We start from the raw sequence: 12495 nt of genomic DNA, 5'->3' as shown, positions 1-12495 counted from the left end.
TTTTCCTGTACATGAAAAGAGGAAAGAAGGCAATGCTGTATTTATTCACACTAGTAGAAATATGTAGCTTCACTTTTTATTCCATTCCAAATAAAAATCCCTCTGCTGATCAATTTATGCCATAAAACCAGATTCTTGAATGTAAGATTAAGTTTAGAACAAGAATGTTTGCCAGACCCTTACAAAGGCTTACAAAGTTATGTAGTCACCATCTGTATTTTCCATGAATTATCAGACCATGTAATTACATAGAAAGTAACACCATGTTGATTAACAATACCCAAGAAATAATCACACCTGGAAATAAGTGGACCTTGACCATGGCTCACTGCACCAGATCTCCCAGGAATGATCCTGGTTCTCTGCACACGACTGCCCACTCTCTTCTGTGTCTTTATGTGCTGTGCTCAAGAAGTGGGCCCAATCCTACTGTTGTCTAGCAAACACAACTCCTTTTTACTTTTCCTTCCCTGAGCAGGTAATGAAAAACCAGAGCTTGCAGGCCTTGTTTTGTTTTTGTTTTTTTTTTTTCTACAATAAAATATAAAACGCCACACAACATTTTCTGTATTTCTTCAGAGGTTTTATATTCTAATTGCAATTGCAGAGGCACAACAGGAAAGAAAGACCTGCATCATTTTCTTAAATAAATCACAGAATCATTTAGGTTGGAAAAGACCCCGAATATCACCAAGTCAAACCATTAACCTAACACTAACAAGCGCACCATTAAACCATGTCCCCAAAACGTATGTACAGACATATCAGAAATAATTAAATCAAAGTATTACAAACATGCTGATATATACAGAGCTCTATTTAGTTAGGTCACTAAAATAATTAACACCTTATTAACAAAACAAAAAACAATAAGCACAGTAGAGGAAGACTTACGGCAATAATATGAAGCAGAACTCCTCCTTGCTGCCGTTCTTTATTTGTAAATATATCTTCAGGAAATTCATTAATGGCTGAAAGAGAAATAAACTTTTTTTTTTAAATGTTAGATCATCTATAAACAAGAAACTGAAAAATAAGGATGCATCTGTAGAAATATATGACCAAACATGAGTGCATTTTTCAATTTATTACGTTATAGCTTGACACCTCAGAATCTCTTTTCTGCTCTGCCAAAAAAACAGAGAACTGATACTTCATTGATTATTAATGACGTAATTCATAGAATCATACAATGGTTTGGTTTGGAAGGGACCTTTAAAGGTTACCTATTCCACACCCCTTCAAACAAAGAGCAGGGTCATCTTCAACTAGATCAGGTTGCTCAGAGCCCTGTCCAAACAATGTTTCCAGGGGTGATGCACCTACAGCCTCTCTGGGCAGCCTGTTCCATTATTTCACCACCCTCATCATAAAAAATGTCTTCCTTATATCTACTCTAAATCTACCTTCTTTTAGTTTAAAACCATTATCTCTTGTCATACTGCTACAGGTCCCATTAGAATACCAAGTTGGAAGGAACCTCAAGGATTATCTGGTCCAACCTGTCTTGGTAAAGCATGACCTGGAGACTACATGTCCCAGCACCCTGTCCATCTGAATCTTAAAAGTGTCCAGCTTTGGGGCATCCACCACTTCCCTGGGGAGATTATTCCAATGGCTGACTGCTCTCATTGTGAAAAACTTTCTTCTTGTGCCCAGTAAGTATCTCCCCAGCAGTAACTTGTGCCTATCACCCCTTCTCTTTTCCATGTGAAAAAAGCCTGTCCCCATCTTTCTTACAGGCTCCCTTTAAATACTGAAAGGCCACAAGAAGGTCTTGCCAGAGCCTTCTCTTCTCCAGACTGCACCACTCCAACTCTCTCAGCCTGTCTTTGCAGCAGAGGTGCTGCAGCCCTCTGATCATCTTCCCGTCTCTCCTCTTGACCCACTCCAACAGGACCGTGTCCTTCTTATGTTGGGAGCCTCAGAGTTGAACGCAGCACTGCAGGTGGGGTCTCAACAAAACAGACAGGCAGGATAACCTCTCTCAACCTGCTGGTTATGCAGCGACCTAAACCCACCTCTACTATACTGCATTTCATATTCTTAACAACTTGGTTTTACTATCATCTCCTCTGTGTCTCCTCTAAATACACTTCCAAAGTAATAGGCACAGGAACAAAAAATCATCCTGAAATAATATTCCTGGCTTTAAGTGTGCCTTGCCTGAAAAATTACACAACGGTTGTAATCTTCCAGCAGGTTCTTCACTACAAACTTTCATAGGGCTCCCCAGTCTTGCAAATTAGAGTCCAAGTACTTCCTCCAAAAAGTCTACTATCTAAATCTGGTGAAAGAGGAATGAAACAGAAATTGTAGGTGTATGATAGGGATGTGCAAAGACATGAGTCTTGACTCTGAAGTCGTGTGGACCTCAGTTAGAGGATCTGTGTTCTACACAAAGGCAACAGAGTGAAAAAGAGGATTCCAGGTGGTGGAGACAAAGACAGCTACTAAAACAAAGGCCTAAAGACATATATGAGATAAAAGACATCTGGATTGGCAAAACAGGCAGGGATAGAGATCTACAGCCTCAGACAGATGTCTGGGAAGTTTAAGGGTGAAAATTATTTCAGCCACTGGAATCCAAATGCATTCAAGTCATTAAATTATTATTCAGAAAGAGATGTTCCTGTCTGCAAGGACTTGTAGACGTAAGTTGACAACATAAGAAGCACCACAAGGTTCTTGTGAATTTACCATAATTCACTGAAACTTGGGGAAGGAAACAGAGGAAATATATGATCGCCTTTCCCATATTAAAATCTGCCAGCTTAAAGAAATGCTTAACATATGATAATTATGCTTAACATATGATAATTATGCTGCTCCATTTTCATTTCAATGGCATATTTCCTCAATTTCTCAATATAATTTTGCAAACAATAACTATGAACACAGAAACCAATAATCTGAGGTATTGTTGATGGTTTTTGCAGACTAGACTTCAAACACCCTAAACCAGCCTTATTTTAGGAAATGTTGCACTATAACTCTTTGAAGATAACACTTTCTGTAGTATCTTAAATTTGAGTTACCTGTAATGACCAAATACACTTGAAAATCTTAGCTGCGGTGAAAGGATCATCTAGTTTCAAAGATGTGAAAGACTTAGCATCTCCTCAATCTTTGAGTTTTACATAAATACAAAACCACCCCTTCTCATCTCTACTACACACACCTACATATGACGCATATGTCTAGCTTGACAAAGACTTGAACAGCCTCTCCATGCAAAGCTGAAGATCCCATAGCTGTTTTTTTCCTTATTTCCCGCTACCATAAATGTTTTATTATATTTATGATATGAATTACTAAGCCAGCAGCACATAGTGTTTAAAACCTCATACTACATAAATCACACCTTCTTTCCAAAAGCCAAAGTAACCATTCTTTCCGTTAACAATTAACTAAAATTATTAATAACTAAAAACGCATCAAGGAGACTTCTCCTTTGGGAGAAAATACCCAGAGCTACAGCTGCTGGCATCTTACACAATACGGGCATTCTCGCATCACTGGCTAAAATACCATGCTCATACGGATATGTTCAGGACATGCATACTATTTTCTTACCATACTACCCATTTGCCCTCTGTCTTCTCCATTCAAGCCATGGCTGTGAGAATTCCAACAATGCACTAGGAAAGCAGAGACCAGAGCCTGACCCGAGTCTCTAGCAATGATAATGTGACTCTGCACATGGGGCACACATCCCTTCACGCAGCCTGATGCAAGGGTTTGAAGCTCTGATCACAGGTGCTTGCACCAGGAGCACCATCACCCTTACTGCCACCACACAGCAGAGGGAATATGTCCCTGTCCCGTAACTTGGCAAAACAGGTGTCATCTGGCATGCTATTGCCTACCCAGTAATCTCATCCAGTTGACCGTAAAACATGTCAAAGTATAATATTAAAAATGGTTCAGTCAGTATAAACTGAGATTTCAAGAAGCATGAATAAAAATCACTCTTTCTAGTGGGACTTCACTTGCTTGAAGTTAATATCAACTAGGAAATCAAAAGATGTCAAAGGTAAGAGCCAGAAGATAAAATGAGCCCAGGCATCTGATCACAAACTAAATGCTAACCAGATTCACCGCAAACCATCTTGCTTCATGTGTAGTCTGGTGATGTAGTATTTATAATAAATAACTACTTGTAATAAATATCTGCTCGCCTCACAGAGGTAATTTTAAATTAACAGGAAAATAACTTTACTTGAAGATAATGTTCCTCTTTACACAGAACCCATGGTATACAACTGTTCTCACAAAGAGACACTACAAAATCTTCTTTAAAACTCAGTGAAATGAAGCAAGGGTCTGGAGTAGGCAAGTAAAATTTCTTCCTTAATGAAATGGCCACCTGCCAGTGAGTTCTAACGTAAAGTTTGGAGGTTTTCAGTGCAAACATTTGCTGTCTTTACGGCTTTATTACCCAGATAATCACAGGTTTTGTATAACTGTCATCTATAAATTCTGTATACCTTATGTACATGCACTGTTCTTTATTTACTTGCTGTATCATGGTTTTAATATATTAAAGATTTGGTTTTCTTACCTACTGTTATGATAACCTGGTTGCTCAGGAACAGGTTGTCTGGATTATCTTGGCTCCTAGCTTCAGCTTGGGAATCAACATCACTGAACTGAGGGGGGGGGGGGGGGGGGGGGGGGGCAGTGGTATTCCCTCATCTGTATGAGCTGACAGAGGGGAAATAACATTATCAGAGTTTCAGAGAGCCTCTGGTCTGCCCTCATGGTACAATCTGATGTGGGAGAGCAGCAGGGCACCACTCCACACACAGATGTCTTCTCCTGTATGGGAGACAGAGCTATCCAGCAGCCCGTGTGGGAGCTACATCTGCTTGGTTTCTACTGAAGAGAGACAGAACAGATGGGAGAAGAAGATGAAATGAAGAGCAGTACATCTAAGGGGGCTAACCTTTGCCAAAAAAGGGAGGGGAACACACACCAATCATCTTAAAATCAGCTAGAAATACAGAAATATTTATCCTGCTGGCACTGTTACAAATGCTCCTGCAGCTTATCTTATCGAGCACAGATTTACTGAGGGGGAAAGGAGGGCACTGAGAAAGTCAAGTCTATATTGGACCTGGATCATTCTGCAGCTCGTTCCCTTTCTCCAATCATGAAATGAGTGGGGAAACAAAAGCAGCTTATCCAGCCAAGACTTGGAGGGGACAGCATCACCTTTTTCTCTGAGTCATGGAAGCAAAAAATCCTTCATTATGGTGTGACAGAAAGGATGATTCACCTCTGGTAAAAAGCTCTGAGGCTGAGCTGTCTGTGGTAAAATAGCTACAAGGCATGTAAATAGCATGCCTCAGAACAGAATATAATGGCAGCTGCACAGCTTAAGCTGTCTGCATGGCTCTGGAGAGAAGATCCGGTGCGCAGCAGCCAGGGTAACCCAGGCATGCCAGTGACACCTGCCCAGATTTAGGCTGTTGCCAGATTAATTCGGGGTACCATTAGAGCATTGTTCCCATATGCCCTATCAATACTGTGACAGGCAGTCTGCCAATGAACTTAAGGTTCAAAAATCTCCTAAGCCTGACAGACCATCTCAACAACCACGTGGATCTGTGGTTTTATAACCTGCCTCAACATGTGATTTCTTCACCTTATCAGCAGTTGATTTACACATAGAGGCAACTCTTAATACCTGCTAAGGGTTCAAGCCTGTTACAACTCTTGAATTTCTTCTCATAAGGAGAAGGGAGCTCTAGCTGTTTGAAAGGCCACATGCAATTGGTTCCACTCTGCCTTTGCAAGAAGGAGGTTAGGCAAACAACATGCTCAGAAACCCACTTCTTTTAATGTTTGCATCTTCTTCCTCTGCCCATGCTCCTCTGTTCGTTCAGGACATGTTATGTCTACAGATTGCAATACCTACTCCTTTTGCCCTGACATTCAGGGGTTGTTGATTATCAGACTCACTGAAGGCAGAAGGGGATGAAAACCAGGCAAAAGACAATTATATATTTCCACTTTTACCTCTTCTATAATCATATTTACATGCCAGCTTGAATATTTTAAATTTGTATATTTGTTTAAATACTGCAAGCAACTTTAGGCACCTTTACACTTAAGTGTTTTTCTCATTATGTGCAATTCTCTTTCCACATCTTCCCAAGGCCTGGTGTTCATGCACATATATTTTGTGCCTGAGTGATAGCAAAGAAGCTCTTCCCTGTGTGCAGAAATGAGCTTCTTTATACCTGTCAAGCAAATACGTGCATCGTTACCAAGTGCCAGCAGCAAAATGTCAACAGTTTGTGCACCAAGACTTGAACTTTCAACAGCCTTCATGATACTGCAACTTCCACTAAATTCTAATTCTGTACTAATATAATCTGTTCAAAGATTTGAGTGAACGCCAAAAAAGCATCACTTTTTCTAACTACACCACCCTGAATGCAGGGGTCCCATGTGAGCTAAGCTGCAATCAATGTGTGAGTATGCCTTAGAATCACCCTTGCTTTCAAAACATTTGTGGCTTTGACCCATGCTGTTACTCAAAAATCAGTGCACTGGGAAGACTTTTACAGAAAGCAGAATCCTGATGGCAACCGGAGAAATTCCTCCCATATTCTCTTTACCACCAATATCAAGACAGCTAGTCCCCTGTCATGTTTCACATCTTAGCTTCAGTACAGAAGTGGTAACAATCTCACAAATGATGGTGAGATGAGCTCAGTACAGCCAAAACAGACATGTAGGTAGTCTCAGGGAACAGCATAATACACTGAGCAAATTTTATCTCTGTGGTACATTAATTCAATTTTCATTGCTCAACCAAAAGAGGACTGCCAAATGCGATTATCTGTGCAATGGTAAGTGGCAGCTTAGAAAGACAATAACTGACTCAACTCTAAACTATTAAATCCATTTAATATCTGTAAAGGATGACATATTAATGAAATAGCCTTTAAAACTCTCCTATCAGTATGAAATCATGAAAATACCTGTACAAGATTGGATTTGGTACAAGAGAAAGTAACATTAACACTTTATCAAACTCTGGACTTAACATTTAGTTTCTTTTCTCTTTTATAAAGAACAAAAGTATTTGCACTCATTAGGGTAATGTCAAACAATCAAATAAACACACATTAAGAATTATCTGCCAACAGAAAGAAAATTGAAAGGCATGAGGAAATCCCATCTCCCTATCTAGGGAGCCAATGATGACACATGCATGCACAAGTACTGCAACATGGGGATGCATCAGCCTATCAGAGTACAGCATTTCATGTGTACTGGGCTTTATATTAATGGTTTAAATGCCCTCAAGATAACTCTAAAAGGACCCCAAGTTTTGGGATCATGGATTTTTTTCTTCTCTGGGCTCCACCTGATAGTGAAGCCTCTAGAAACTTCCTTTAAAGAGCTAGAGATCAAGAACCTCATGATGAGCATTCATTCTCACAAAAGTTAGGCATTTCACACTGTTTTCTCATATGTTTAATGCCTGATACCTTCACACAGCTGCATCTCAACCTTATTAACCATAGAAAACTGCTGGAACCTGCTTGGAATACCTCTACCATGACCCAAGATTTCAGTACAACTATCAAATTGTGAAGTCCGTTCAAATTAACTGAGAATGAGGACACTTAACGTTTCTAAATCAATACTGAACAGAGATGAAATTCACAACACGTATTTTTATTACAGCCTAAGAACAGCCTACCTTAAAAGACCTTAATTCAGTGTAGAGCAGTGCTCTGAATTCTGTTAACATCTTCCATGATTATGGTACTGGTTTTCCACAAAGCACACACGAATTCTTCAAAACCCCACCTAAGGACACCAGCCATTTTATTTTACACCTCGGATTCCTAAACCAGGTTACTAAAACCTTCTTCATCTTCTTCCCTTTTTCACTTACTGTCTCATACTTGTTTACACTACTCTGAGTCAAAGTCGCCAAAGCAGTACCTAAAGATTTTCATGGGAATTAACTACTGACATCAGTCACCAGTAAAAACTGGTGTCTTTTACATGGAATTTCCCTCGTTTTTCTTTCACTTTGAGCTTCATACATTCAACTTCCCCTCTCCCCTTCATCCTTCCTCATATTTTGGTTCCTGAAAGTTGGCGGTTTCTATGGTCAACAGCCTCTTGTTCCTCTTGAGGGAGGGAGTTCTCTGGCTATGCAGGGTTTTGGACTCAGCTTGGCTGTCCACTTCTTAAATACAGGCAGAAAGCCATGATCACCACTTGATAGCAAAAGGGATAATGACTGGATTAACTATCAAGACTGGGACTCATAAGAAATCACAGTTATCAAAAGGTTGGGCAATTTTTCACGCCAAGAGAAAAAGAAGCATTCCTTACATTTTTTTTTCACAGGAAAGCCTTCCAGCTGCGAAACAGGCTGGAGAATCAAACACCATAAGGTTTTGGCATTATCATCTCAAGCTCAATGAAGACTTGTTTTGGGCTTTCTAATCATCAGTAGAACAGACAGACACACTCAAACTGCAAAATGACTGCAAAATTTTGACCTGATCAAAATCAGACCACATAGCAAGTTTGAACTGCTGGTAGCTAGAAAAGCTACCGGATTACTTGAAAACCGAACAGATTACATGTAGAAAACATGGAAAAGGAAAAAACAAGGAACCACAAGGGCTGCCAGAGCAGCTATCTTCCAGTGCACTTTAAATGAAACAGTGTTATTGTGCCTTCAGCAGAGTTAATTCAAAATAATAGGCTTCTGAATCCCTTCTATTTCATCAATAGCTACAGCATGGCTCATTTAAAAACAGCTGTATTGGCACATTCTTTTTTCCCAAATGCATGGGAAAGGAAATCACATATTTAAAATATACACATTTTAACTATTTTTCTGATACTCAATTCAAGTAGGAATTTTAAACATCCAGGAAAATTGTGTTATTCTCCAAGTTGAAACAGCACAAGAACTACAGATTAATCTTCTACCAGGCTAAGATTAAGCTAAATAAACTAGTTTTCTAGAAACAAATAGGCACAAGGTAGCAGAGCAACAGTAGACTAGCTGAGGCCTACAGGAACCAAACAGAGAAAGGCAAAAAATAAAGTCGGCACAGATATTGTTTGAATTTCCTTTACTTAGAAGTTTTTCTTTCTGAATATAGAAGGAAAATGCTGGAAGGCAGCAGTAAAAAGACCTACTCAAACATTTACTCCACCCCTGCCATTCAGAATTGTTTTCAACAGTGAGTTTTCTTGCGCTTTGTCCAAAAAGCTCCATCGATCAAGAGGGAACAGGTAGAATACAAAGACATAGTAATGAAGCAGAGGAAGCCCCTCAAGGCTGTTCATTAGGTGACCCCGATTCCCAAGAGAATTCAGCACAGGCAAGCCAAGATTTTCACAGAACTCAGCTCAGCACAGACACTATGCTCAGCCCTTACAAAAATCAGGCTGTTGATGCCACAAGCCAAGATCTGCTCACTAATTCTCTGAATTTCTCTTTCATTTCAGAAGGAAAATGAATTTTGAAATATTGTTTGAAGTTGCACATATTGAGCTCTCAAAAGAAAAAAAACCAACCACCTAGGGTTAAGAAATGCTGGCTCTATAATGAAGTCAGGTTTTGGAGTCAAGTATTTAGGGTAATTTTTTGTTCCATGTACCCCCTGGTGCTTTGAAAAACTCATTTTCATGGGGACAAACAGAACCACAACAGTTTCTCCCTGTGAGCCATGCTCATGTGGTGCAGCCAGCTCTCATTACTTTGTTGTAAAGCATGTGATATTTGGTTTTTTACTTTTCCTGAAGCCATGGTTCTGGAATCCTGCAATTATGCAAGAACATTAGCTTTCACTTAAAACAGAAAATCTTAATCTAGCCTTTGTACTTGTGGAAGGGGCCCAAACCCAAAAATCTGAAAGACTTACAAAACTCAGAAGACAAACTAAACAGAGATTCAGAATTGTTACTTATCTTTCAAACAAACTTCATAGTTTTGCAGGCTTACATTTACACTTTCTGAGCACACAGGATTACTAGCATTACTCCTCAGTTCATATGCTTCAGCTTAAAGTCACAAATACATGCACATTCCAACGTGTGGTTTCTTGCCTGATGATGTAAAATGATGCCAACATGTCTCCTACACCTACAGCCTACTTCAACCTTTTCCACACAAGTAATCCCATCTCAGGCATCCAAGATTCATCTTTTACATGAATAATTTTTCAAATGACAGATGTGCACTGTTCTATTTTTCCCCAAACAATACCACTTGGGGCATTTTCTCCTTACTCTAAGAAATTCAGTAAGGAGCTGTAAACAATACTGAAGTACTTCAAGAATGATCTCTTTTCAGTCCTAGTTCCTACTATATACTTCTGGAGCCTCACATTTGATATGAAATCTGGTAAGTAAAAAGCAGCTTAAAAGATCTGCAGACTTCTACATATTTAGCAGCATCTTAAGTGGCACTTAAAATTTTAGGGAGGGATAGTGATTTTTTCCTAAATACTTGGTAATTATTCCAAAATAAAAGCTATCTGAATCCATATGGCACACAGCAGTCGAGTCCACTACTGGAAGGTAAAAAAAAAATAAACATCACAATAATTTCACAATCCGAATTTACAGTCCTCCTCACACTGTCTTTGTCCATGTGAAATCCTGTTTCATGATTACTTACTGTCTGTAAGTGAATGCTGCAATGAAGCTGTCATGGCTTAAGTCCAGCCACACAGTCTCTCTCTCACTCCTCTCCCTGCCTCCCCCCGCTGCCAGAGGAATGGGGAGGAGAATCAAAAGAATGTAACTCCCACAGGTTGAGATAAGAACAGCCCAGTAACTAAGGTATAACACAAACCACTACTGCTACCACCAATAATAATGATTAGGGAAATAACAAGGGAAGAGAATACAACCGCTCACCACCTGCCGACTGATACCCAGCCCGACCGAGCAGTGATCTAACCCTTATGGGTAACTGCCCCCAGTTTATATAGTGGGCATGATGTGCTGTGGTATGGAATACCCCTTTGGCTAGTTTGGGTCAGGTGTCCCGTCTCTGCTTCCTCCTGGTTTCCCCTCCTCCCTGGCAGAGCATGAGACTCACAAAGTCCTTGGTCAGACTAAATATTACTATGCAGCAACTAAACACATTGGTGTTATCAGGGCTGTTCCCAGGCTGAAAGTCAAAAACGCAGCACTGCACCAGCCACTAAGAAGGAGAAAAATGACCGCTACTGCTGAACCCAGGACAGAAGCTCGTACCAATTTACATAACAAAGGAGACATGAAGCTGAGTACAAGGATGAAGACCACAGAATTAAAATTAGCAAAAGCAAAGAAAGAGGGGGGAAAAAAGGTACATTGATTTAGTGATGTGCCAGCACAATCATGAAAGATTAGTACACAAGGGTTTTTTAGTTCACTTCAGAAGTTAAGTGTAGAAGAAAAGAGACTTCTAATACAACACATGTCTTTAATTTAGCCAGGTCGTAATAGGAACAACTGTCACACAAGCTTCACCACATATGGTGCAAGCCTGACTGGAAGGCTGGATGTGCAGGTTACAGCTGGAGCTTCTGCTTCACTGCTGATGAACTAGCTGCTTCACAGCTAGTTCATTTAAACTTAGGTATTTCTCCATTACTGCAAAAATACTCCAGCTGTAAGCTTAGCATGTTGCTTTCCAAAAAGAAGCACCAGTACCACACTGTCACAGTCATGCATGCGTGTACGCTGTCTGAAACCAGGTCAGAGAACAGCACTTCTCATGCCAAAGCAGCCATCAGAAATGCAAACATTTTAAGGACTGCTAGCAGATTTTCATTTATTTTCAAACTTCACTGGCTGATGATGAAAGTGGTAGCTAGATTTCTCTCCAGGTTACTCTGCACTGGTTTACTACACAGCATGAATACAGATTGTGGGGTAACCCTCAGCAGAAAACCCCAAATCAGCAAATCATAAATGTGTTTGCACTAAATGGACACTTGCACTTGGTTCAACAGTTTGAGAAACTGAACATGAGCTGGCTTCAGTGCGCACTCGCAGCCCAGAAAGCCAACCGTATCCTGGGCTGCATCAAAAGGAGCGTGACCAGCAGGTTGAAGGAGGTGATCCTGCCCCTCTACTCTGCTCTTGTGAGACCTCACTTGGAGTATTGTGTGCAGTTCTGGTGTCCTCAACATAAAAAGGACATGGAATTGTTGGAACAAGTCCAGAGAAGGGCCACGAGGATGATCAGGGGACTGGAGCACCTCGTGCATGAAGACAGGCAGAGAAAGTTGGGGCTGTTCAGCCTGGAGAACAGAAGGCTGTGTGGAGACCTCATAGCAGCCTTCCAGTATCTGAAAGGGGCCTACAAGGATGCTGGAGAGGGGCTCCTCATCGGGGACTGTAGTGCTAGGACAAGAGGTAATGGGTTTAAACTGAAACAGGGGAAGTTTAGATTGGATATAAGGAGAAGTTATTTACTGTGAGAGTGGTGAGGCACTGGAA

The 12495-nt window shown here is 40.4% G+C and overlaps 1 protein-coding gene across 1 annotated transcript in view; it reads right to left on the bottom strand.

Moving 5' to 3' along the window:
* LOC130601367 (ras and Rab interactor 3-like) overlaps positions 1-12495 on the bottom strand; it is a 159218-nt gene that overhangs the window by 103111 nt on the left and 43612 nt on the right. The window contains exon 3 of the mRNA XM_057413387.1: positions 895-971. Within this exon, the coding sequence (XP_057269370.1) occupies positions 895-971 (77 nt within the window). The remainder of the gene's footprint in view (positions 1-894; positions 972-12495) is intronic.

Source organism: Pezoporus wallicus, unplaced genomic scaffold (genome assembly GCF_028554395.1).
Source record: "Pezoporus wallicus isolate ANWC-B61680 ecotype Strahan unplaced genomic scaffold, APGP_CSIRO_Pwel_v1 contig_3017, whole genome shotgun sequence".
Classification (NCBI taxonomy): Eukaryota; Metazoa; Chordata; class Aves; order Psittaciformes; family Psittacidae; genus Pezoporus; species Pezoporus wallicus.
Note: the sequence above shows the minus strand (reverse complement) of the source record. Positions and strands in the feature narration are given on the sequence as shown.